General features: G+C 45.0%; 3 protein-coding genes across 4 annotated transcripts in view; all 3 read right to left on the bottom strand.

The window, feature by feature from the left end:
* Gucy2c (guanylate cyclase 2C) overlaps nucleotides 1-10,384 on the bottom strand; it is a 71,262-nt gene extending 60,878 nt beyond the window's left edge. For both annotated transcript variants that reach the window (XM_051155494.1, XM_051155493.1), the window contains exons 1-3: nucleotides 10,166-10,384; nucleotides 4,419-4,531; nucleotides 271-335 (exon numbers count right to left, since the gene is read on the bottom strand). In XM_051155494.1, the coding sequence (XP_051011451.1) occupies nucleotides 271-335; nucleotides 4,419-4,531; nucleotides 10,166-10,379 (392 nt within the window). In that variant the 5' untranslated portion in view covers nucleotides 10,380-10,384. The remainder of the gene's footprint in view (nucleotides 1-270; nucleotides 336-4,418; nucleotides 4,532-10,165) is intronic.
* An 11,362-nt stretch (nucleotides 10,385-21,746) lies between these two features.
* Nucleotides 21,747-24,326, bottom strand: LOC127197731 (proline-rich protein 2-like). Its single transcript, XM_051155685.1, has 2 exons — nucleotides 24,316-24,326; nucleotides 21,747-22,575 (listed from the first exon to the last, which is right to left on the bottom strand). The coding sequence occupies exons 1-2, from the start codon at nucleotides 24,324-24,326 to the stop codon at nucleotides 21,747-21,749; spliced, it is 840 nt and encodes a 279-aa protein (XP_051011642.1).
* Nucleotides 24,327-26,182: 1,856 nt separating this feature from the next.
* LOC127197564 (histone H4) lies at nucleotides 26,183-26,552 on the bottom strand. The gene has a single exon (XM_051155505.1). The coding sequence runs from the start codon at nucleotides 26,520-26,522 to the stop codon at nucleotides 26,211-26,213; it is 312 nt and encodes a 103-aa protein (XP_051011462.1). The 5' UTR covers nucleotides 26,523-26,552; the 3' UTR covers nucleotides 26,183-26,210.
* Between the last annotated feature and the right edge of the window lie 1,100 nt (nucleotides 26,553-27,652).

The following is a 27,652-nucleotide window of genomic DNA, read 5'->3' on the forward strand; positions in this document are numbered from 1 at the left end:
TACTTTTGGGGAAGTTCCTTTGTTAAACTCAAGTGTTCAAGGCTGCTAACTTTCTCTTTTCCCTGCCAGGATTCTCACTCATAGCTTGTGAGTGACTGTACCTGAGGAGCTACTGGGCTCATTACACACTGATCAAAGGAGATGTCTGAGGGAACGGAAACAGCAATGATAGAGAGATGGCAAAAGACAAAGGGCCCAGCATGCCTCTATGCATAGCCTTGACAACACTGGTGTTTGTCTAATCATTTAACACTTAACCAAAGTACTTACTACATCTGGAAGGTGGAATATGTGCATGAGGGTCCCATGAGGGCACAGCCCATCTGATGATCCCTCTGTAGGAAAAAAAAAAAAAAAGGAAAATATTGAGGTTCAAGACAAATCCAATCAACTAATAGACAGAAAAGAGGTGGGACTCCTAAGAGTCTGTATGTAGAGCAGGGAGGAGCTTCTCAAATAGTGGAAGATGCTTGCCTACTTCCTCCTCCCCATTGCAAACTCTGACCTTAAACTGGTTTTAAGGCACTCACTCAAGAGAATTACAAGCTCTCTGAAACCATGTGGGTGTTTAACACAACCTTTACTCCAGGCATCTTGTAAAAGGCTCCCAACGATTACTGACTGCGGGACTGTGATGCTAGAAATTTCACATTGATCTGATGGGTCATATCATAGGCGTCAGGATGGGTAAACCACAACCACTACATGGACTCTATAAGTCTTGGGAGTTTGGCACATTCTAACACATGGATATTGAAGTGCAAGAGAGAAGTGAGTGTTTTTATTGACTGTATTCCATCTTTTGAGGCTTGTCTGTTCATCTCATTAGACCATTAATTGATAGGGTTGGAGCTTTTTTTTTTTTTATCTTGCTATTTAGTATTTTTAGTTCTGTGTATCTGGGAGCTGTTGATTCTCTGTCAAATGCTTAGCAATGATTTTCTCTGATTCTGAAGATTGCCTTTTCACCCAGTTAACTGTTCCCTTTACTGTAAAAATGCTTTTAATTTCATGTTTCCATTTGTTGATTGTTAGTCTTAGTTCTTGAACAAGAACCCTACTCAAGAAGTCTTTGCCTGTGTCATTATTTTGAAGTGTTTTCTCTACTTTTCCCACTAACAGTTTGAGTTTCCAGCTTTACATACAGGAGTTGATTTTATGTCAAGTGAGAGATATGGATCTAGTTTCATTTATCCACATGCTCATATCTAATTTTCCCAGCACCGTCTGTTGAAGACTTCTGTCTTTTCTCCAATGTGTATCTCCACACCTTCATCTAAAGTCAGGAAATTACAGCTGTGTGGCTTTATATCTGGGTCTTCTATGTCATTCCATTGATCCATGTATCTGCTTTTGTTCCAGTACGATGCTGTTTTTGTAAGTGTGGCTCTGTAGAATAACTTAAGTCAGATATAATGATACCTCCAGCATTAGTCTTTTTGGTCACTTTGATTATCTGGGGTCTTTGTGCTTCCATATAAAACTTAAGGGTTTTGTGTGTGTGTGTGTGTGTGTGTGTGTGTTGTTTTTCTTATTTCTGTGAAGAATGGCATTGTCATTTTGACATGGCTTGCATTGCATCAGTGAACTGTTTTTGACAAAAGAGACATTTTTACAAAATGAATTCTTCTCATCCTCTAGCACTTGAAATCTTTCTGTTTTCCAGTTTCCTATTCAACTTCTTTCTCTAGTACCTGAAGTTTAACATGGCCGAGGCTTTTCACTTCCTATTTAGGCTTATTGGGTATACGTTCTAGGACATTGTGAATGGGATTATTTTCCCGATGTCTCGTATACATGTCGATTCCTAGCACATAAGAAGACGACTGTTTCTGTGCTAACGTTGGATCCTGACACTTTACTGAAGGTGTTCAGCAGCTTCAAGAGTTTTCTAGTAGAGTCTTTAGGAGCAGTCATTTTGGATCCCTCCCGTTTGCAAACAGAATACTTTCCTTTTTGTATTGTATTTATTTCCCTCTTGTCTTATTGCTGTTAGCTAATACTCTCAATCTTTTAGCAATGAGAGTGGAAAAAGTGGACACCTTTGCCTATTGTTTCTCGTCTTTGTAAAAATGCTCTAAGTTTTCTTCATCATTTGCTATGATGTCAACTGTATGTTTGTCATATATATCTTTGGTTGTGTTGAGATACAGTCCCTCCATTCCTAGTATCTTCAGAGCCTTTATCATGAAAGAGTGTTGGATTTTGTCAGATGCATCTATTAAGATGGTAATGAGATCCATTTGTGTGATGTATTGTTTATTGATTTTTATTATGATTTATTGATTTATTATACAATTATTCATGTGCCTCCAGAACAGCAGTTCTCAGTCCTTTGGGGCTGCATATCAGATATTTACATTATGATTTTCCTAACAGCAGCAAAATTATAGTTATGAAGTGGCAGTGAAATAATGTTACACTCGGGGCTCACAGCAACATGGGGAACTGTATTAAAGCATCAGGAAGGTTGAGAATGATGTCCCTAGAATGAATCTAGCTTGATAACTGTGAATGATTTTTCTGATAGATCTCTGCATGTGTGTGCACGTGCGTGTGCATGTGTGCCTGTCTTGGGTGCCAGCCATGCCTATCTGTTTATGGAAGTTCTATGGGACCAAACTCAGGTCTCCTCATGCTTATAGACAAGCAATTTACCACCTGAACCATCTCCTTAGATCTCTGGTGTCTTCTTGAATTTAGTTCACAGGAGTTTTTGCTGTTGTTGTTGATGTTGTTTGTAGAATCCTTCTGTTTATGTTTATTGGGGAGATGGGGCTGTGATTTTCTTTTGTTATTGTTGTATCTTTGTCTGGTTTGGGTATCAGAACTGGCTTCATAAAAAGAGTTTGGAAGTGTTTGCTCCCTTTCTGCTTTATGGAATACTTTCATAGCGGCTGATACTAGTTCTTCAATAGTTTGGCAGAATCCTGCATTGACTCCATCTGGGGCTGAACTCCAAAAGTTAGGTTTTTTTGCCTTAATTATCACTTCAATCCCATTGCTTGTTACAGATCTGTTGAAATTGTTTATCTCATCTTTGTCTTGCTTTGTAGGTCATATACACCTAGAAATTTACCTAAATTTCTTAGATGCTTCCAACAGGTGAAACTAGTTTTTGAGGTGCACCCTTCAGTTCCCTGAATGCTGTCGGTACTGTGGTGGTGTCTCCATTTCCACCTCTAGTTTCATTGATTTACTTCTGCTCTCTTTCAGCTAGTCTGACTAAAACTTTGGTCATCTTGTTTGTCTCTTTGAACAACTAACTTTCTGTTTTGCTGATTCTTGTGTTTTCTCCATTTCTATTTCATGCCTGTGAGTTGTTATCTTAATTTCTCCTGTCCACTGCTTGTTTCTGTTTGTCAAGGGCTCTGAGATACATCGTGAACTTATTTTTCCATGTGATCTCTTGGATTTTTTTAATGTAAGTACTCACAGTTGCGAATTTCTCTCTTATGAATGTGTTCATTGTATCTCACAGATTTTGCTGTGTTGTGTTTTAATTTTCATTTGATTATAGGAATTTTAAAAAATCTTCCTTAATGTCTTCAATAACCCATCATTACATAATAGTGTATTATTTATCTCCATGACTCTGTCTATTTTCTGTAATTTATTTTGCTGTAGACTTCTAGCTTTATTCTACTTGTGTTCAAATAGAATACAAGATGCTATGGCAAGTTTCTTCTATTTGTTGAGGCTCGCTTTGTGTCCTAACATATTATCTATTTTGTAGAAGATTCTATTGGATACTGAGAAGAATACAGTATACAGTGTTAGCATGATGGAATGCTCTTTATGTCTCTTATGTCCGTTTAATCTATTAACTCATTTAACTGCAATGCTTTTCTCATTTTGGTTTTTTATGGGGGGGAGGGCGGGGAGTCAGGATGATTTGTCTCTTGGTAAGAGTAGGATATACAATGATAACAAATAAAAATTTAAACACATATCCAAAATCATAAGTCTCTAAAAAGACACCGGGTGTGGTGGTACATGCCTGTAATTCTAGCACTTTGGGAGACATAGGCAGGTGGATCACTGTAAGTGTGAGGCCAGCCTGGTCTACAAAGCACATCCAGGACAGCCAAGGCTACACAGAGAAACGCTGTCTCGAAAAACCAAAAATAAATAAATAAGTTAATTAATTAAATAAAAATCCCCCTTATACCACGGCATAAGCATAGTGTGTTTCAGGAGAATACTCCCTCCCTCTCCCCTTGGGAAATTTGTGATACAAAGTCAGGGTGCCCTGCCTTCAGATCATATGGCAACATGACTGTAGATGATGCTTTGAGGAAAACATTTTTTTCACACTGTGATCATCCCACACTTAGACTATGTGACCTACACACACACACACACACACACACACACACACACACACACACAGCCCGACACACATGCATGGTACTTACTATAATTTTCCTGAGTAGGTCAAGGCCTTCACAGGTGCTGCTCCTGCAGTCACCTGAGTTATGAATCAGACCATCAGAGTAGATGAAAGTTGCATTCACAGTCACATTCAGGCCTGTTACCCAGAAATTAGGAAAAATTGGAAACCAGTGTTAACTTTCACCATTTCCCCAGCTGAGAGACAGCCCTTGCTAATGGATTCCATGGGGGCGGGGAAAGGAATCTGTGATGACAAAATCTCAGTGGTCAACTTGACTACACGTCGAAGACCAAAACCAAGCAGCCGGGCAGACCTGTGAGAGACTTCTGTTGGTTGGATTACTCAAGGTGGGATACCTGCCCTACATCCACATCACTCGAAGTCAGAAGATCAGCTCTAAATCTGGCCCAGTCCAGCTGGCAGCCCACAGAGAGGAAGCAAATGTGTGCCTTTCTTGTCCTCACTCTCACTGGCAAGTTCATCTCTCCTCAGCCATCCTTTGTTGGTGTCAGAACTTACTTCTTCAGGATGGAATGTAGACTGACAACCGGCAGCTCTCTAGGACCTCCCTAGGACTCTAGCACCAGACCGGGATTGCTGCGACATCCAGCCTCGAGGACAGAATGGTGCTGCATTCACAGCCTTTGTTGGGCTGCTCAGAGCACAGCCTGTGAGCCACACCAGGAAATCTATTACTAATATATAGATGTGTGCTAGCCCATTCTATCGGCTCTGCTCCTTAGACAACCCTGACTGACACATGTTCAAGTTCAGGTCTGAACATATTCTAATTCTGAGTTCCTCTTTTCCTCTCTTTCTCCTCTCTCTCTCCCCCCTCTCCCACCTTCCCTGCATTTTTCTTTCTCTTATTTTATAGAGGTTATAATTTACCCATCATAAAGATCATCCATTAAGAAAATGAGGATGGAAGTATGATTTGATACTTTTCAGTAAATTCATAGATTGGAGTACTAATGATCATGGTCCAGCTTAAGAGTGTTTCCATCATGTTTGTGTAAGACTCAGACCTTCAGAGAGATCTCTAGTCTCTACCTGGAGTCCCCAGAGAGAAACGGAGTCCGATGTCGATGCAATACACACAGGGATTTTATTGAGTCGATGCGCATCGAGGTCTGACAAGCTCTTTCAGGCTGCAGACCTCGAAAAGCAGGCACAAGTGCTTTTTATATCTTTTGAAAAAGCAGAATTTAGCAGGCTAGCTAGGAGGAGTGAGTACATTCCAGGGGTAGGGGTAGTGGAATATTTTTAGATACAGCTGGACCCTCAGCACAGGCTGGCTGGCCTTCAGTCAAGTTGGACTCTTCAAGGTTTTTCCTGTCTCTGCCACACACACACACACACACACACACAAACACACACACACACACACAGTGATCTGATATCTGTCTGTCCTTGGTTCAAGCTGGGCCCTCTAGAAATTTACATGCTTTGGCCTTAATGGGGGTCCTTAAGGGAGGACTGGGTAGGACAACTTTTTCTAGACTTTGGCCTTAATGGGGGTCCTTAAGGGAAGACCGAGTAGGCCAACTTTTTCTAGACTTTGGCCTTAATGGGGGTCCTTAAGGAGTGGGAGGGAGTGGTTCCTATATTTGCAGCTCTCCTCATCTTTTCATAACCCTTGATTAAGCACATTTCCAACATGGACTGGGAACTGTTAGGAAAGCAGATACAGATGGTGCCTTGTCCTTTTATGTTCCCAGGTTGCTCCCGCTGTAAGTGAGGTGCAGTCCTTCTGGGTGTTTGATTATTATCCACCCAACAGTCAGCACATGGTTACTCCGGAGATGTGTTCCCGGCACTCTTCTATGGGCTCACGATACGGCACTGAGTGAACCAGTCCCTGGCTGCCTGAGGTCTACACATTCTCTGCAAGGTCACACAGAACAGTGCTATGGCTGGTGATGGCGATGGGAATCCCTCTGGAGTACCAGGACCTGAGAGATGCAACAATTATGAGCAATACGGATGTACAGCTTCTGAGTAGGAAAAAGCAAAGAGCAAATGCCAGGTAAGGATTGACCTTTGACCTTGACATGTCTCAGATTCTCCGAGGAGGCTCAGGCACTTGTTGCTTAGCAATGGAGGTGGGGCTAGAATAGACTCAGATGGTACTGGAAGAAGGTCATCTCAGGCACGAAGGATGTGCATTTCATTTAGAATGAGATGGGATGGTTCTGGAGTACTGAGACTATAGAAATTATAGTGTCTCACTGTCCTTGCTAAAGGATTTATCTAGATTCTGGTGGGAGAATAGATTATGGAGAATGAGAAAGAGAAAGAAACAAGAGGACTAGTTAGGGGCTGTTGATAACTTCTACTGGCTTGAAATAAACAAGGGGCAGCAAATTGGTGTGGATGAACGGTTGCATTTTGAATGTACTTCGAAGGCGGGGCCAGCAAGACATTGTGGTACCTTCAATACTTCTGTCCCAACAAAGTGGATAATGGGAAGTGAATAAGAAAGGGGCAAGACTGTGAGTGTGGAGTGGGGATCAAGGGCGTTGGTGGGAAGGCAGATTTCATAAATCTAGCACTTGGGAAGTGGAGGCAGGAGGATCTGGAGTTCACAGTCCACCTGGGCTACCCAAACACCTTTTTCTAACAATACAAAAAAATAGAAAACAAATAAAATCACCAGGTGTACACACTGAGTGTGAGGAGCCTATTAGATTTCTCAGTGGTTGTGACAAGCAGTTAAATATGCAAATCAGGCATAGCAGCCAGTACGGGCACACTTAGTGCGTTTATACTGTCAAGAAAACACAGCTTCGCCCACAAGCTGCATCAGGAGCATCATGCCATCGGCTCACGTGTACCAAGGACTGGGCTGAAACCATGATTATATAGACTTGTACCTCGAGAGGCCAGAAGAAAACACAGGGTGCTCTGGAACTGGAGATTGAGATAGCTGTGAGCTGCTGTGGGTGTTGGGAACTGAACTTGGATCCCCTGAAAGAACAGTAAGTGCTCTCTGAACAGCTGAGCCATCTCATCAGCCTAGGGCACCACTCTTTATATTACATATTTCCCAACGCCCACGTGACCTGTGTTCATCCCTGCCTGGGGTGTTTAGATAACAATGTGTTCCTGTATTTAAGTGGAGGCGAAGGGAAGATGGTAAAACTCCTGGGAGTTGCTAGGCACCACATGTTAAAGATAATAAAGTGCTGGCAGAACCATTTGAGCAAGCTCTGTCCCTTAAATGGTGATCTCCTCCCAGCCACAGGAAGACTGGGGACAAACGTCTCATACCTGAGCAAAAATGTCTTTCCGGAAGTCAGGAAACCCCAGTCATTTGGTGTAGCATCATGAGGGACCCTTTGAGTGTTCTTGTACAAACCACTTGACTCTCTCTGACTTCGGTTTCTTTAAATGTTGAGGTGAAGTCAAAACCAGGTCGTCTAACACAACACATTTTTAATAATATCTTTAAAAGAGCAAATTCTACCAAAACCAGAAGAAATTCCTTGGCGTTTAAAAGTGTGTATTCCTAAAAGTCAAGGCCCCTTACTTCTGAGAACAGAAACATCTCTCCCTCTCCACTTGCTTGCTGCAGAGATGTGTCGTCTCCCAGAGCTACTATAGAGAACGCTTCCTTCCTTTCTGGTCCCTGTTTAACTCAGGAACATTTACACTGGTGTTCAGCAGGAGACCCAGCTAAGCGATGTGACTCTTTGGTAGAACTAGCTGAATTAGAAGCTGATGTGATTAAACCAGTCAGAGAAAATCAGCGAAGAAGTACGGTGTGAGATGAACTGAACAGCAGTTAAAACTTGCGTGTAGCCATAAACCAGCCATAGTACCCAACAACCGCTGGCTACCGAGCACTCAGATGCCTCACTACCTCAAGTGCTTCCGTGGGTTTTCTAATTGAAGCCACACTCTACCCACATGCCTGCCGTTGCTGCCATTTATCCTGGTCTTGTAGATAAGAAAACCGAGCTGCAGGAACGTGAGGTAACTTGCTTCAGGTTGTACAGACGGAAAATAGTTGGTCAGAAATGGGACCAAAATTCTATCAGAACCCAAATGTTTTCTGCAGATAGTATTCCGTTGCTTAGTCTTAATGACAAATGTAGTTAACGGTGGGTCATTTACAGTGGCAATGTGATGCACTCACAGGACTCAGTCAGAAATGGATCTACATCTCACTTACATAGACCTGATGAAAAGTGAATGACATCTGCTGTGAGACCAGGGTCCACCATGCCAACCCCTCAGAGCTGTGGAGACTACAGGGATGCAGCACTCTGTAGAACTCGTCCAGCACATGACAGATACTCAGGGAACAAATGGAGTCTCCGAGAGATGGGCCCAGGATAGCTTATCACCCAGGGTAGTAGGGAGAATCTTAACCCAGGCTCTATGATTCCAAATCCAATGTCCTTCCTTCAGTAAATATGTGTGTGTTATTTCATGACCTCAGCAAAGAAGTAGAAGGCTATTTCATAGCCTCCTACTTCTACTGTAGGTCTAGACCAGACTGCTTCATATGTATCTGAATCTAGTTTGTGCATTACATATATGCACAGAAGTAAATATATATATATATATACAGATATATATCTGTATATATCTGTTGCTCTCATTGCCACAAGATTTTAAAAAGAAAAGTAAGATATGCCATCTTTAAGACAAAAATTAATCAGTAAGATTTATCAAATACTCATTGGCTCAGTAATTCTGTTTGTGGTAATGTAGTCTCGGGATGGAGAAAAACTATATATATAAAAGGAGCCAGACATTGGTGGCACATACTTTTAATCCCAACACTCTGAGAGGCAAAAACAGGTGGATCTCTGTGAGTCTGAGCCCAGCCTGGTCTACAAAACAAGTCCAGGATAGCCAGGGCTACACAGAAAAACCCTGTCTCTAAACAACAACAACAAAAAAGTTTGTAGCCTTGTAAAAATAATCCCCCAAAATTAAAAACAATGAGCTATATTTTAAAAAGAGAATTTTTAGATGGTTAAGTGGTTTCTAGTCTAAGGGACACCTTGTAGACATTTACATGATGACTGTGGTGGCAATGCAGGCCTAAGAAAGCCATTCGTGAGACAACATTATGTGACACAAAGGAGGCAAAATGGTCTCTATGCCACACTGAGCACCATATTCTCCAAGACAAAACACCAAGAAAGAGTATACAGATGGTGTAAAAGTATTGTAGGCACTTGTTTTTTCTTTTCATGTTAAGTTGTAAAATTGACTTTTATGAATAAAACATAAGGCCAAGAAAGGCAACAACTAATTCGACTGTAAACTTATAACCTCGGCTATCTCTGATAGTGAGACCCACCGGAGATAGGAGGAAGCCGCATGGCCAGAGAAAAGTCTTTGTACGGACAAAAGGTCCAGAGAAAGTGTCAATACTTTCAAAAGTTTCAATGAGTTTCTACCTTGTTGACCAGAAACCCTATGAGATCTCAGGTCCAGCCAAAATCTGGCACTTGAACAGCTACAGCAGGAAGCAGAATGCCTGCCTCAAGCTGGGCAGGAAACCCAGTTTTGAGCGGGACATGTCTCTGCGGGGTAGGGCTTTACCTTTTCTTCCAGCAGGGTGGGGCGGACCATAGCTCACTCCAACCCCTCTCCCCAGGAAGGAAAGAGAATGGGATTTTGAGACAAACTTAGAGGAGTTTGGGTGATCAGGCAAAAGCCCGCGAGGTCTCTGGCAGGAAGCCTAACAGAAAAGGAAGGAGTCCTCCGCCTAACAGAAAAGGAAGGAGTCCTCCGCCATCGTCTTACCCGCTTCGCTGAGGCGCATTCGCACTATGTCCAGTCCTTCGTTCACAGCTTCCCTCAGATTTTCCAAGGGTTCGTCGTAGGCTGAGTTGTCCATCATGAGGACACTGATCTCGTAGTTGCCATCGTAGCAGTTCTGGCTCACTTGGAAGTCCCAGAACGTCAGCGCGGCCCGGAAGAGCAGTAACAGCCCAGCCAAGCCCAGCAGTGATGTCATGACCTTGCTCACCACAGCACCATAACCCCCGAGGGTTGGGGGGGTTGCTTGCTTGTGGAGACACAGAGAACCCCTCTGGATAGCCGCTAGCAAAGTCCCTTGGTCCTCTGTTTCCCACACACCTTTCTGGTCTTGCCACACTGGTCACAGGGGCCGTGAAACTCAGCCTGGCTGCCAGTAATTAGCAGGTACATTATGGTAGGTGGTAAAGCAAAGTTCACTTTGTGTGTTTGCACACAGAAAGGTCAGAGCTATAAACGGCAGGGTTACCAGGGCCTCATCCAATAAAAAGACACCAGGCCGTGACACATCACTAAGAAGAGGGAAGAAAAGAAGGAAGCAGTGTATTTTACATAACAGGCTTTATGAAATGGAAAATAGAGGGCGAAGGGCTTATGGAAAGCACAGGAGTGACAGCCCATTAGTACTTCAGCTTCAGCTACACATCAAAATGGAGATGTCGGCTAGGAAGAGCTGTGCATCCATAATACAGTCAGCCTCCGTTTATCACCACTTCATTATATGTTGGACAGCGGCAAGGCCCTAGGGGACATAATCATGAACAATGCGGATGCACGAGTGACCTTGTGGATCACGCATTCTAATGCGGTAGGCAAACATTAGACTGGCGAATAGCTGAAGCCAACAGTGAAGAACAGCATGAAATGCTGTGGCAACACATGGAAAATTAACATAGCCAACCCTAGAAAGTCAAGGAAGCTTCCCTGAGGCCCTAAGTGTCCCAGAGCTGAGCTCCGAAGGATAAACCCGCATTGGCTGATGGGAAGGAGGAGATCGAGTGCCAGGCAAGGGGGTGGGGTGTGCAAAGACACAGAAGTGGGAGGGGAGGTGAGTGAGGTGTGTTTGAGGAACTGAGAGATGACTGACATGCAGCGAACCAGGAGTCAGGCAGCAATAGAAGGCACCAGAAGAATGGGTGGAGAATGGCATGGACTGTATCCTAAAAGTCAGAACGGGGACTTTGTGTGATGATTTTTTTTTTTTTTTAAGTTTGTCATACTGAAGATTTAACTTAGTGTCCTACAAATCAAATAACTTAAAAGTGTGCATGTGTGCGTGCATGCGTCTGTCTGTCTGCCTACAGCATGGTGTACACATAAAGGTCAAAGGGCAGCCTGGAGTGTTGGTACTTACTAGTGTGGCATTTTGAGACAGTCTTGTTCTTTGCAGCTGCTTATGGCAGACCAGATGGCCTAGGAATTACCAAGGATTCTCCTGTCGCCCCATGTGGCACTGCGGGGATTACATATGTACTCTTCTATATATCTGACAGTCCGTGGGTTCTGGGGGATCCAAACTCAAGTTCTCACACTTGTGTGGTGAGCTCTCGGCTGAACAAGTGACTTCTGAAAAGACCACTCATACTACCAAGGAAGAAATGTCTTAGAGAGAGGCAAACATAGAATCAGAGACTTCATAAAGCACCTGTTTCTATGGTACCTTCCCCGCCAGACTCCCCTTGTTTCTTTTGCATACTTTGTAACCTTTGCATACTTGGCGGGAAAAGTGCAGGCCTCTGCTGAGGAGCTCCAGCAGCCAGGCTGGGAAGCTTCAAGTTTTGCCTCTGGGCTCCCCTTACATCTTTCCCTGGGTACCCTCTTTTCAGCTCTTCAGTTCCCCTGGGTCCCTGAAAGAGGTGCTGTGCTGCTGGCCTCTCTACACCTCCTGACAGCAACCCCTCAAGACTCCAGAGCGGCTGAGGCTAAATCTCCACAGCCCTGGGACCTGAGATCAGATGCCTGGAGAAGCTGAGAAGCTGGGGCCAGAGAGAAAGCAGCAGCTCCTGAGGCCGCAGTTAAGGCTGCTGCTGACAGGGAATTTAGGGAGAGGAAGGCGTGTTTAACTGGAGCTAGTCTGTTGAGCTCCAGCTGAGGCATCTTTGTGGCAACAGTGTATAAACTTAGCCATTCCTCCGAAGCAGGGAGTTTAACAAGATCTGACACTGCCAGCCAAAGGACCAGAACTAGAAATCTGATACCTTAGAATAAAAGCCATAGTTTAGTTTTTAAAAAGTTGTTTTGTTTAGTTTAAGAATTCAAGTCTGTAAACCCCTTAGGGCGTGAGTTAACAGGCCCTTCCCCCACACCTCTTTAACTATCAGATTGGCAGTTCCAGCCTCTGTCACAATGCCTATCCCCCATCCCTCAGTGGGACCCCTCCCAGATTTATGCTAATTTAGGTGAAAAGGATGGCCAAAAACTTCACCAATTCCGAAGCTTCCCTCAAAGTCCAGGACTTGAAATCCCACCAATCTTCATTCTGGAACTCTCTGCCCTAGAAAACTCTGCCCTCTAAAAAGCCCTATATAAAGGCTGTGTTTGCCCAGTTATCCGCTGTCTTCTCCTGAGAGCAGAAGCCTCCACTCCTGGATTTGTCCCTCCAATAAATCTCTTTTAAGAGATTTACTGCCTGGTGTGACTTTCTTATTGGAAAGAAGGGAAGGAAGAAAGAAGAAACACGAAGGAGTAGAGCTCAGGCTCCTAAGCTCCTCAGCTCCTCAGGAGTTGGGGACCCCTCCCCCACCTCATCACTCTGGGAGCTGCAAGGTCTCTGTGGAGGAGGCCTCCCTGGCAGAGCTATGTGGTTCGTTCCTGGGCTCCCGCATCTCAGGATACCCTTCCCTTTCCTGGAGTCCTTCCCGCTGGATCAGGAAGGCTAACAGTACACACGAATTAATGGGGGTCTGGGAAAAGGTGAATGCAGTGGTGATGGGTTCAATGCATCTGAATGCGAAATGGATGGGACTTGACATTTTATTGGATTTGAGATCTCAGGGAGAAGTGGGAATCAAGGGTGATACCCAAAAGCTGTTTGCTCAGCTCTAGAATACTGAAAGGGCAGCAGGGCTAAAAGAGTTAGTTCATGACCTCTGTCTTGGGACGGATTGATTTTCTACCCATCTATGCAGATGTGAGAAAAGAACCTGTGTTTAAATGGAGGTTGGGAAATAAAAACAGGCATTGTCCGGTGGGTCAAACTCATTGTTTCCAACAGTGCCTTCAGGTTGGGGGAAAAATGTGTTAACTAGCATTGTGCGTCTTTCACAGAAATAACCTAAACTGCATTTTCAATTTTCCCAAGCCAAGTATGTGAGCCACTGGTAAACCCACAATCTAAATGGAAGTAAGCTCCTCACCCCAAAGAAATCTGTACAGTCTATATTGCAACCCTCACAAGGTTACTTGCAACCATCCACAAGGTCACCTGCATGGCCTTTCTGGATGTCTATTTCCTCACTGGTGGCATCCCTTTTTGCAGGACCCTCAAGGAGATGGTCTTCTTCCAAACATAGCCTGGAACAAACCCTCTGGGTGATTCTCTGTAGGAATTCTGCCTCCTGGCCCAGGATTGGCTACAAGCCAATAAAGCCTTCCTTCCTGAAACTGCTTTTCTTCAGTATTTTGTCACAGCAATGAGATGGTAAGCAGCACAGAAACTTGGCACTACAAGGAGGGTCGTGGTTGTGGTAAACCTGGCCAGGTGGTTCTTAGGCTCTTAGAACTGATCTGTGGTAGGAATCGGGGAAGAGTTTGCACGTGTGGGCTACAAACCCAAGAATGCTCCTAATAGAACTTACAGGCCATTTTGGTGGGATTCCAGAAGGCCAGAATGCTGAGGTAAGTGCAGACAGTGGAAGCTTGGCTTGTGAGGGCTCAAGGGTTAAAAAAAAAAAAAAAAAAAAAAGGCCTCCATTGAGAACTAGACTAGAGGCCATTTATGCTATATTATGAAGAAGAAAATGGCCTTATTTTGTCAGTGTCTTGAAGTAAGCCTTGAGTATGGCTAAATTCAAGCAAGGGACCAAGTTGCTTGGTGGAGGAGATTTCAAGACAATATAACATCAGGTTGTGGCGTGATTGTTACTCAGCAAGACAGTGCAGACAAGTCTGACACATGTGGTGTTGAAGGAAGAGTGGGCTTAAAGTTGCAGACAACAGGGGAGCAAATAAAGCAGCTGTAATTTTTAAAGGGATCAGAACCAATAAAGGGAGAGCTCCTGCTCCACATTGGGAAAATAGATAAGGTGGCCTGAGTCCAAGATTCCACCTATGGATGGTTCTGGATCCTACTTAAGTTCATTTGAAAGAAGAAAGAGTCAACTGAGACCTGCTGCCACAGAGGTTGGCTGCTCCAAAATGGCCAGCGAGGGAAATGTTTTCCCAGGGTCAGCCTTGAAGAAACATAGACGATGCTTCAGCTGCCATCCAATGCAGCCTAGCTACATCTCAAGCTGGCAGCATTGCTCACTTGGCATTGGTTTTACAGGCATGAAAGATGTACGATCAAGGAGGTCGTGGAGACGTCCAGCAAGGCTCCAAAACACCTCTGAGGACAAGCGACGTGTAGTTCAGTCAGATTCTCAGCAAGAAGGCTCCAAAAAGACACTGCATAGAACTGAGATGTGACTCATGAGTTGCAGTGGAGACTCCCAGGGTGTTGGAGGTGTTAGCACTGTGTGTTATCTGCTGAGGTAAGCTGCTGATATGTTGGAGAGGTCACATGGCTACCCAAGGCTTTTGGAGCTCAGGTGAGTCCATCACAAGCTCTTGATGGTAGACCTGGAGACAGAGGACCTGGAGACGGAGGACCTAGAGACGGAGGACCTGGAGACAGAGGGCCTGGAGATGGAGGGCCTGGAGACGGAGGATTTGTTTATTATGCTTTCGCATGATGTTTCTTTGCTGTGCTTCCAATTCTTTCTTTCGGTTTTTTGTTTTGATTTGTTTTTGTTTTTCAAGACAGTGTGTATCCTTGGCTGTCCTGGACTTGCTTTGTAGATCAGGCTAGCCTCAAACTCACAAAGATCTATCTGCCTGCCTCTGTCTCCTTGAATGCTGGGCTTACAGGCTTGTGCCTTCACATGCACTCAATCTTTCTTTTTGTAATGGGAATATTTAATTTGTCTTATTGTATATTGGAAGATGTAGCTTATTGCCTGATTTTACATGGGATATAGTTAAGAGATCGATTGCCACAAGTCTCAAAAGAGACTTTGGGGCTTTTGGACAAGTTTGGAATTATTAAGGCCTTTAGAGAGAAATTCTCTCATTTTGCATGGTAAGATCTTGGGACCTTAGGAATGGGAGCAGTGTTATGGTTTAAAATGACAGGTTGACAAGGCCTGGACTTGTGATGGGTGATCTTCATTGTTAACTTGCTGGGGAGGGGGATTTAGAGTCACCATGGAGACAAACATCTGGTTGTGTCTGTGAGGATGTGTCCAGAGAGGACTCACGGAGCTGGGAACAGCTGCCTTCAAAGTGAGTGGTACCTTGCCATGGCCCGGAGTCCCGGATAGAATAAAAATGAGTAAGAAGGTGGAGAAATAGGAATCTGCTCCTGGTTCCTGAATGCTGACACAATGTGGCCAGCTTCTGTGTTCCCGCCTGGAGCTCCTCTTGGTGGTACACTTCCCCACAATGATGGGCTACACCCTCGAACAACAAGGCAAATAACAGCCACACAAACCACACATCTTCCCCACGCCCAACCCACTCTCCACCCTCACTCCCCACACCTACTTTAAACTGCAACTGCCAATCACTGTCATAGCAGCAAAATGAAAGTTTAGGTGAGTGTCTGGAAAGTGAACACAGGCTGTAGAGAGCATGGGGGTCACCTGAGGCAAGGTGGTCACCTGACACATGCAGGCACCTTTGCTGTGGGTGACAGTTCACGTCACTGGTTTTGTCCTTATTCGTCCATTTGCTCTTCTCACTTCTTGAAGTAGGAGAAGAAGTGGAAGTCGTAAATTGATTTTTTTATTTTTATTTTTTAATTTCTTCCGGAAGTTACAAGTGTGAAGAGAAGCCATGTCAGGGGCTGAGGAGGCAATCAAATACAAAGAGCGATGGGAAGTGAAAAGAAACACCAACACTAGCAAGTAAAGGCAGTTCTGGAGTCATCTGGTGCTACTGTGTTACCAGGGAAAGAATTTCAAACGTGAAAGACCGAGATAACAATTGCTCACGAACCCATTAAGATGAAATGTGTCATTAAGATGAAATGTGTCATTAAGATGAAATGTCTCTGTGTTGTAAAACTATTAACACATCGGCTGTATAATTAAGGGAGTCAGGCTGTGTTAAGAGAGTTGCTTATCTCACGTGGGAACTCTTACTGCCTTCTGCTACCATGCCCCCCTCCTGTCTTTGCACCTGGAAGGCACACACGTGTTCCGTCTAGAATTCTCACTTCCTGTGTCCTTATCTCAGCATGGGTACAACCATGAGATTGGAAAAAGGAATTTTATCAAAGAATAATGAAACAAAAACTTGAAAGCTAAGTCTATGTGGCCGAAGGCTTCTGGCCTTTTCTTGGCTTTTGTTGTTGAGGGAGAAAGGCAGAAAGCTGAGAGATGCCAGGTTAAGTTACCAACAATGGAAAGGGAAGAAGGAACCAAACTCTTTTCCACAGAGTTGGTAGCAGCAGAAATTCAGAACCTGTTAGCTGCAAGGTATTTATCAGCTCTCTGGAGAGGGTCTACCTATGCGAATTAGCAATAATTAATTCAAAAGAATAGTGGACAGGGCTTCACTTACTGAAGCCTAAATTGGTGCAGCTGACCCAATATTTAGAATTTTTTCGATAACTCTTGAATGTTACGTAAATTTTTTTTTATATTTTTGACTGGAATTGAGATGAAATATTTGCGCAGGGTGGTGGTGGCACACACCCTTAATCTTAACACAATGAGGAAAAAGACAGGTGGATCTCTGTGAGTTCTGGACCAGTCTGGTCTCCACAGGGTGTGATCCCCACTGCTGATAAGTTACTTGCAAAACAGCCTAGGATTTAAACTGACATGCAAACTGCATGCCTCCCACATCGAAAAGCCGTTGTTTGCCGAGTTAAAGTGTCACTGCTCTGGCAGCTGTTTTCACGAGGGACAGGTGGCAGTCACACCAGATGCAAAAAGACACCGAGGACTTACAGGTGACAAAGTACACGTCAGCCTAGTTAGATCCCAAAAACTCAAAGGCTAAAATTAATATACTTAAAAGGGCAACCTTAATGCCTTCTCTTCTTTTGCTCAGGCAACCGGCTTGTCTCTAAAATGGGGTGCATTTCCTCGGGGGACAGGTAGCAGCCCAAGCTATCCATCAGGTGCCACAGAGCCTAGAGAAGGACATTAAGAACTGTACAATCTTGTTTTGATTTCAATTAAATAGTGATTGTATGTTCTTTGGTAATGGCAATATTATGCTTCCTTCTTGAATGAGGTGAAAATAAAACAGACCTGGATGGAAAGGAGACTGCTGACTTAAGTCAGTCTATACGTACATGAATTCAAACTACAGTACTAGCCTTGATTGTATAATGCTTGTGCATCATGTGTTTATACACCTTATGTATTTATAGTTTTGGAATTGTATAATGCTTGTGAGAAATTTTATAATTTCAGAATTAAAGTACCCGACACAGATGCTGGATCAGACCTGACAGGATTCATCCTCCAGCACGCTGATATGCTGACATCCTGCGTTCCTCATGTTCCATCCACAAGTGCTTTGGTTGCTGTTGTCATCAGAACAGAACATCTCCCAAGACAGCTTTGGAGAAAGCTCTTGATTCCAATTGGTCCGGCATTTCAGACAGTCCCACACAGGACTTTTACTAAGCCTGAGTTTCTCAACATTTAGAGACTGGACCACAAATGCTACCTCAGCTTGGTTTAACCATTTTCCTAGTTTTATCTGGGCCCCTGTATAGGTATTATTCACCCCAAATCAGCCTGAAGAAACCTTAAAAAGAGAACGCTGTCCCATTTCCCTTAAAGGGGGGTGGATAAGGTTTTGGGCTATGGATGTTTATCTTCATTGGGAATTGGTTGTGTTATTATTGGTTTTATTCAGAAAAGAATGAGGTTGGACTCAGGGATTTTTCTCTGAGAATAAAGAAGTATACAGTAATGAGAGGACAAAAGGTAGATTATTGAATCTATTCATCAACTTAAGGCTTTAATTGTTACTCACAGGCTATTTTTAATTCACTGGTATAGAATATTAGATAGTGATGTAAAATAAGTTTATTTTTAATTCATTGTACTATTCAATTTTATCACTAGACTATATATCCTAGGTTTAATAGATAGGTAAGGTAAAATATTTAGATTAAGACCTCAGAGACCTACAGAATATAGCATTGAAAGCAATTTTATTTGTTTTGAGGATTCTTTGAAAATGAGACAGGTTGACTCCTGGTAACACCCAGCCTGCCTCAAAGAAGGTAGTGAGCATCAAGGAACCTCCATATGGAGATGGCTTCAGATGTGGCAAACCAGCCACTGGGCAAAAATGTCCTTGTTTTCTGCCACAGACAGAATTCTGTCTGAAATGGGCAAGCATGGCTACAGTTGGAGTTGACAGCCTAGCTCTGCCAAGACAGGGTAAGCAAGTCCTCAACAGTCCCTGCTTCACAAACATGTCTGTCAGATAAATTGGTCAAGAAGGCTGAAGACGATGCTCCAACGCGTAAAAGAGTTTCGGGTGACTCTTCAGGTAGCAAAGTGTCTCTGTCTTTTTTTTTTTTTTTTTTCATTTTGGAAGCTGCTAACCTGCGCTTCCTGTTCACTCAGCTAATTAATTTTATTCCTTCTCAAGTCTCTGATGGGGTTGAAGACAGCGAAACATTATGAGTATAGCATAAATAATAACGGTTGTTCTGCGGTTCATGTGTGTATTTTGTACATTGGTGTAATGATATAAATGTATGGGTAAAGGGTTTTTTTTTTTTTTTTTTTTATTAGACTAAAAAAGGGAATTGCGAAGGAATGCTGAGTGGCTGTATCAACCATCAATAAAGCGCTGTTTAGCCAATCAGCTGGGCAGAAGGACAGGAAGTGGAAGGCAGGGCTTGCTGGGGGAGGAAGAGCAAGTTTGGCTGTTGGGGAGAGATGGTTAATTGAGGAGGTGGTCGAAGGGGAGTTAATGGCCTATTGATCATTATAGTGATAAGTGCTCCAGGCAGAAACTATACTAATACAAATCTATTCCTAAACTATGGAAAACAAACTACTCTAAACTGATATATAATACTTAGGCCCTAAACACTTATCACAGGATCTCTTTCTGTCAACCTTGGCTGTCTCGAACTCGCTTTGTAGACCAGGCTGGCCTTGAACTCCCAGCAATCCACCTGCCTCTGCCTCTCAAGTGCTGGGATTAAAGTCGGGTGCCACCACGTGGTGCTCGTAATGAACGCGTCGTGTGGCGTGGGCTTGAGCCTGGTTTGGCTGTTGGCTCAGTACACGAGCTGCAGCAGGTGCCTGAGGTTGCCAGTACTCCGTTGTTCTGCTTCCCAAAGTGAACTTACTCTCTATTCCAGCACATTCGACAGCTAAGCCACTACTGCTGCTGGACTTTGGACCTGGGCAGGTGTGACAAGCAGTTGATAGGATTTACTCACGGAGATGGCACTTAGGTGAGGCTGAGGTGCCACCTTGGGGGTAATTCCCTGTTTCCCAGGGAAACAGGCAAACACTGAACTATAGCCCTCTATTGCCACAGATTTTCCCAGTCTATCTCTAGTCCCAACCCTTTAGCTGTGCACCTCGGTCCAGGGAGAGACAAAGCCTGGGACAACGACGATGACAACAACAACAACAGAAACCAAACCTGAAGGAAATGACCCAACAGAACACTTGATGGATATTAAACCATAGACATCTTTCCATCTGACAAGGGCTTCACCACACGTAGGAGGAGATGATCCACACTTGACCAAAGACCTTGCTTTGTCATTTTGAGGGTCCATGGTGTCAGGAACTGGACAAGCTGTGGCATCACGCAAGAGGGACTACAGTCTAGCATCAACTGGCTTCTGCTTGTGGCAGAGTCATCCTCTCTAGATCCTTCGGCTCAGCGGGCCATAGCAGAACACAGAATCCTCAAGACAAGCCTAGTAGCTTCTAGAACTACCAGAGCAGCCAGTGGCAATGAGGTTAATGCTGCAGCAAATGTCACCTCTCAGAGTCAGAAGTTTGTGTTAACTCATTTAAAACACAGTATTAGGAAGTACTTGACGCCCAGTAGGTGTCCGACACGTCGTCTCCCCTTTGCAGACAGGTCTCATGTGGCTCAGGCTGGCCAAGGATGATCTGGAACTTCTGTTCCTGCACTTCCATTGCAGAGTGCTGGAATCCAGGCTTGTCACACCTCAGGGTGCGGGGGATGGAACCTAGGCTTCATGCCCAGTGGGGATGCCCAGGTGCTCTGTCATGCCCAGTTTAACCCACTGAGCCACACCCCAGTCCCTTCTTTTTTTTTTTTTTTAAGATTTATTTATGTATGTATATAAGCACTCTGTTATATGCATGCCTGCACGACAGAAGAGAACATCAGAGAGAAGAGGGCATCATATTACATTATAGATGGTCGTGAGCCACCATGTGGTTGCTGGGAATTGAACTCAGGACCTTTGGATGAGCAACCAGTGCTCTTAACCGCTGAGCCATCTCTCCAGCCCCTCCTCTCCCCCAGTCCCTTCTTATTCTTCTTTAAGCTCTTTTCAAGCAGCAGAATTAATTTCTCCTTCCTGTGTGCACAGTAGTTATTCTTCTGGAATTTTAGGTCAAAGTGTGTCCAGCTGAAACTGACCTAACTGGAAGGTGTAAGGAAATGCCAACCCCAGTGTAGCAAGGTGACAGTGCAAAGAAGCTTGGGTGTCATTCAAGAAATGATGACGGGGTTGAAGAAAGATGGCTCAGTGGTTAGGAACACATTCAGTTCTTGCAAAGGATCTGAGTTCGGATTCCAGCACCGATGTCAAGGCAGCTCCCAGGCACTCGTACATCCAGGTCTAGAGGGATTTGACATCTCTGGCCTCCACAGACACCTGCACACTTGGGCATGTACCCACATATTTTTTTTTAAAAATCAAATGTATCTCTAAAGAGAAGAAGAAATGAGGGTGTGAGTTAAAAACTATCCTAGAGCTGGCGAGAAAGCTCAGCCAGCAAAGGCTCTTAACACTAAGCCCAATGTGGTGGAAAGAGAAAACAAACTGTCAAGCTGTCCTCTGACCTGCACACACACAGAGTGATTCTGTATATTCGTATTCTCTCTCTCTGAGTAAACAAAATGTAATAAAAGTTTTATTTTTAGTTATCAAGAAATCTGCAGAGGCAGCTTGAAACATTAGTATAAAAATGGTAAGCGTGACGGCCATAATGCTGATTTGTTTGTTTTTTCCAAAGTCAGTGCATTTTTATTATCATTCATATGTTTTATAGGAAACAAGATGCATAAAGAGTTCAGCGCCTCCCAGAAACAAACCTGTGTTGGTACAACATCATTCTCTGTACACACAGTGGCACTGATGTCCTCAAGTCAGGAGCAGGAGTTGTCAGTGGCCCGAGAGCATCTGGGGTCCATCTGAGGGCTGGTGCGGCTTGGGGTCCATCTGGGGGCTGGTATGGCTTGGGGTCCATGTGAGGGCTGGTGCGGCTTGGGGTCCACGTGAGGGCTGGTGCGGCTTGGGGTCCATCTGGGGGCTGGTGCGGCTTGGGGTCCACCTGAGGGCTGGTGCGGCTTGGGGTCCATCTGGGGGCTGGTGCGGCTTGGGGTCCACCTGAGGGCTGGTGCGGCTTGGGGTCCATCTGGGGGCTGGTGCGGCTTGGGGTCCATCTGGGGGCTGGTGTGGCTTGGGGTCCACCTGAGGGCTGGTGCGGCTTGGGGTCCATCTGGGGGCTGGTGCGGCTTGGGGTCCACCTGAGGGCTGGTGCGGCTTGGGGTCCACCTGAGGGCTGGTGCGGCTTGGGGTCCATCTGGGGGCTGGTGCGGCTTGGGGTCCACGTGAGGGCTGGTGCGGCTTGGGGTCCACCTGAGGGCTGGTGCGGCTTGGGGTCCACCTGAGGGCTGGTGCGGCTTGGGGTCCATCTGGGGGCTGGTGCGGCTTGGGGTCCATCTGGGGGCTGGTGCGGCTTGGGGTCCACCTGAGGGCTGGTGCGGCTTGGGGTCCACCTGAGGGCTGGTGCAGCTTGGGGTCCACCTGAGGGCTGGTGCGGCTTGGGGTCCACCTGAGGGCTGGTGCGGCTTGGGGTCCACCTGGGGGCTGGTGCGGCTTGGGGTCCACCTGAGGGCTGGTGCGGCTTGGGGTCCACCTGAGGGCTGGTGCGGCTTGGGGTCCACCTGAGGGCTGGTGCGGCTTGGGGTCCACCTGGGGGCTGGTGCGGCTGGGGATGCAGAGTGAGTGGCAAGCAGGTTGGTGGGCTGTGGGAAGGCCTGGTCTGTTCTTTTACTATGAAGAAATGGAGGAACTTGGGTCATAAAGAAACAGTTCAGCTTCAGAACTAGGAAACGTTGAGCGATGAAAGGCAAAGAAAACATAAATTAGGTCAAATGAAACTTCAAACACTACATGGTCAACAAGTGTAGGCTCCAACTTTTCCAAGCCTGCCTTATTTGGGGTTCTTTAAATGCTTACACCTCCCTTCCAACCCACTTATCCTAGAGAGGAGAGAAAGGAGGTTTATGGGAACAGGAGGAGTAGGCCTTGTTGAATTCAGTTCCTGGGAGCGATTCCCCTGTAGTCAGCAGGATTTCAGCAGACCACCAATTCCACCAAAGTTGCTGCTGGAACCTGGAACAGCAGCCAGAGCACGGAGCCTCGAAGCCTTCACTGGAGTGGTTCTCTCTAGGAGCGTCTAGAAGTGCAGCGATGGACAGCCAAACAGTACCAAGACCCAAAAAGCCCCAGCCTCCTGGTGTGGGATCATATATCTAAATCTATATCTGTCTGTCTGTCTGTCTGTCTGTCTGTCTGTCTGTCTGTCTATTTCCTCTCAGAGTACACTAGGATGTGTTTCAGCTGGCAAAAACCAAGCTCCCCCACGAAGTGGTTCGACTTCCAAGTGGATAAACCTCACCTGCTCTCTCACAAGTCTGTCCCCCATCCCATACTTGGGATAAAAAAGACCCAAAAACTACAAACAAGCCTGAAGGTGTAGAGAGGGGGTGTAGTGAGGGGGAATGAGAAAAAAGAGTTGGTATAAACACTATATATTTAAATAGACTTTTAAGATACTTAGCATCTGGTTTGAAACAATAGTAGGGTCCTAGAAAAGTCACTAAGGTGCAACATTTATCTCATGAAAACAGTAGACCTCACACCCCAAGGTGTAGATGTAACCTCAGAAGGAGACAGGACCAGCAGAAGCAGGATGTGTGCAAAGGCACAGGCTCGGCTGGCACTCTGCCTCTACGTGCAAAGATGCTGGGAGACTGGGACCTACACACACACACACACACACACACACACACACACACAGACAGACAGACAGACACACACACACACAGACACACACAGACAGACAGACAGACAGACACACACACAGACACACACACACAGACACACACACACACAGACAGACAGACAGACACAGACACAGACAGACAGACACACACACACACAGACACACACACACAGACACACACACACACAGACAGACAGACACACACACACACAGACAGACACACACACACAGAGACAGACAGACAGACACACACACACACAGACACACACACACACACACAGAGACAGACAGACAGACAGACAGACACACACACACACACACACAGACCCTACTACATTGAAGAAAAGATGGCTTTGAGATGGAGAGATGGCTCAGAGGTTAAGAGCACTGGTTACTTTTCCAGAAGTCCTGAGTTCAATTCCCAGCAACCACATGGTGGCTCACAACCATCTATAATGGGATCTGATGCACTCTTCTGGCGGGCAGGTGTACATGCAGATAGAGCACTCACATTAAATAAATAAGTAAATCTAAAAAAATAGAAAAAGCATGGCTTTTATCTTTCAGAGTCTGATTTTGCTTAACATAGTGATTTTTCTGTTCCACTCATTCTGTCAACATCAAGATTTCATTTTTCCTTACTACTAAGTAAAATCCCACCTGGTGTACATACCGTAACTTTTTTTCCATTCATTTGGTGATGGAAAGACACATAACCATTTCCTGGTTATGGTGAACAGAGCAGCAATGAACAAGGATGCCCACGCATGACTGAGATGTGGTGACTAAGATTCTTTTATGCACAAACCCAAGAGTGGGACAGCAGGGATACACGGAAGTTTTAATTTATGCTTTTTGAGAAACAACTACACTGATTTCCACAGAGGCTATTGTTATTTGTGCAACAATAAGTGATGCTTAAATTTCATTTCTATTTGATAGTAATATATATTTGATAGTAAATTTGATATCTGATAGTAAATATTTGGGAGTGATAAACATTTTTATTACATTTTGTTTGTGTTTAATATTTTGATAAAACGTGTGACCTTACAAGAAAATTAAAACCAAGTAACTGTAACTGAAAATATCTCAAGCTAAAAAGTAAGTAACTAATTTTTCACTTGCTTTTGAGAAATGAGTTATAGTCTGGGCCTGGGAGCGCTTGTCTTTAATCCCAGCACTCTGGAGGCAGAGTCAGGTAGGTGGATCTCTGAGTTTGACTGGTCTACAGAGCAAGTTCCAAGACAGCCAGGGCTAGATAGAGAAACCCTGTCTCAAAAAACCAAAAGGAAAGAAAAGATAAAGAGTTCGTTAGACTAACCTCCTCTAGAAATGTACACCAGTGTCACGCATGCTCAGAATGCTGGAAGTAAAATGCCAGCAAACCAGCAGTGGAGCCTGTCTGCAAAAACAGTTGCACATAAAACGAAGTGAAAAATCTCACAAGGCTGAATTCAAATGCAAGCTCCATTAAAAAAAAAAAAAAAATCTTTCGTTGTAGGGCCCACAGCTATTAAAGTGGTCATTAACAATACTTAAAATAAATCTGCTGAAAGACTGCACCAACTGCCTGACAGACAGAAAGCATTTAACACGAGATAACCATACCTAATGAGCTGTCAGGTTCTTGCTGAGGGACTCCAACAATGTCTCCTATACTCTCAGCCAGTGAGAAGCCTAGTGAACATCAGATGCCAAAAAATACCGGGGCACTGGAAAAGAAATTACTGTTTAGTTATGTGTATGGAAAATCGGTATGGAGACCCTAGTCCAGGGGCCTAAGGAAGCCAAAGGCATCTAATTTCCTGGGGATGGAGTTACAAGAGATTGTGAGGTAACCCATTTGGGTGCCGAGGCTCGAACTCAGGTCCGTTGTAAGAGCAGCACCGGCTCTTTAACCTCCCCACTTGGGAGACCCTAGGGCATTAAAAAAAAAAACAAAAAAACAAAAAAAAACCAGACTCAGTCGGTCTGTGGACTCAGCATTCGAAACGGGCAGGATCACTGAGGTTTACACCAGCCCGAGCTGCCCTTGCCCCCCAAAACACATCGTTAAGGCAGGGAAACAGCTGCAGGCTAGAAAAGACCATTTTTATGCTGCAGGGTCACTTTATTGTGGGGTTCCAAGCCTCTGTCCTAGTTCTCACTCAGTTCCCCATGCCCTCACTGGAACGTGGGTGACAGGCCGCAACGCGGGATCTCCAGCCGAGCACCCCCGGGCTCCTTCAACAATTCGCCACCTTTCGGCGGGACACTCAAGAAACAAGCAAAGAAAAACCATTCACGCAGACCTACAGCACTTAGCAAGCCTTCCCCACGCTACCCAGCCAGTGGGCGGAGCCACCAGGCTCACTCTCCCAATGAGAGTGTGCGCTCACGCAGCTTAATTTGCATAGGAAACAATGCAGGCCTGCAAAGCTTCCCATGCTCCCGAAAAATATGGATCTGCTAGAGCAAGCGTCCACAACTCCTTCCGGATGCTTTGGTGGCCCTGAAAAGGGCCTTTAGGGGTGGGTGGAAGAGAAAGGCCTAGGGAGAGCAGGTGGACCCGCTTAGCCGCCAAAGCCGTAGAGAGTGCGGCCCTGGCGCTTGAGCGCGTAGACCACGTCCATGGCCGTGACCGTCTTGCGCTTGGCGTGCTCGGTGTAGGTGACGGCGTCACGGATCACATTTTCCAGGAACACCTTGAGGACACCGCGAGTTTCCTCATAGATGAGCCCGGAGATGCGCTTGACGCCGCCGCGCCGAGCCAATCGCCGGATAGCGGGCTTGGTTATGCCCTGGATGTTGTCCCGCAGAACCTTGCGGTGTCGCTTGGCGCCACCTTTTCCCAGGCCTTTGCCGCCTTTGCCACGTCCAGACATCTCGAAGATGCTACTAGAGAACCGAGAGAAACCTAAGGTTTGCAGCCGCCCAGAAAGAGCTTTTATTTCCTGGGAGCGGACCTGTTTGAAAACAGCAAGGAGTGGGTGGAGCTCCACCCTCTGGCTCTTTCCGCCGAGCTGCTGTTTCTGCAACCAAGACACGAGGCTTTTTGTTCCTCCTCCCCAAATCTGAAGGACCCTAGTATATTTGAAAGTTTACAGTATATAAGGTAACAATTTCTTTCTCTCTTTTTTTTAAGCACAGATAAAAAAGGCCTTATCATGCTTGCTATCTTCAGTACGATCTGATTCGTTATTTTCTTTTTTAAGCAGAATGCTTATTTTTGCACAACTTCAAATATTGTGAAAATGAATAGAAGCTAGCAATATAAATTCACCTTACTAGATCTTATGCCAAAGCAATTTACATTTTCACCCGAGGGTCTTCTGAGGGGACGGAGAAGTGTTTTAGTGCCTCCCCCCCCCCCCCTTTTGGTGTATGTGGCCACACTTAAGAAAATTATTTTTCTCTCCACTTCACTTCCTGTGTGTTTTCAACTGTTTCTGCAGTGTATGGATTTTTCTGCTTTTCCTGCCTTGCAAACACATTATTAGTATTTGCTTTTCAACGAACTGTTTCTACAGTTAGTTGCTGAACTACTGTAACCTGTCACTTAGTTTCAGGTTCTCACAGCTGGCATTTAAAGCAGATGACACATCAGTAATCACTGTTCCTTGGAAACAGAAGGTCGCACCGAGCTGGAGGTCAGCTTGGCCTAGACAGACTCAGCCACATTTCTCCTCCTCCACATTCAAAGGCCTTGTAAAGCACCCGACATCAGAAGCGCGTCTTTGAATAGATCTTTATTGCAAATCCCCAAACCAGAGAGAGGCTCTTTTAGCTTCTTTCTCAGGAGAATCCCCGAATAACAACAACAAAAAAATGTTTTGGTGGTGGTTCCTGTTTTTCAGACAGGACTGTCCTGAAGTTTATGGCCTTTTAAAGCAGTGTTCAAGGGAGGGTTCATAATACTTCCTGGGGGTACTTAATGAGCATGTTGAGGATCGGGCAGCTTAATAAATTGTTGTTGGTCTGTAGTTTTGAAGATAAGCCTTCCCAGCAGGGACCT

The sequence above is a fragment of the Acomys russatus genome, chromosome 13 (assembly GCF_903995435.1).
Source record: "Acomys russatus chromosome 13, mAcoRus1.1, whole genome shotgun sequence".
NCBI lineage: Eukaryota > Metazoa > Chordata > Mammalia > Rodentia > Muridae > Acomys > Acomys russatus.

Excerpts from the sequence above, each read along its gene's own strand:
- LOC127197564 (XM_051155505.1), bottom strand. The coding sequence starts at position 26,522 with ATGTCTGGACGTGGCAAAGGCGGCAAAGGCCTGGGAAAAGGTGGCGCC.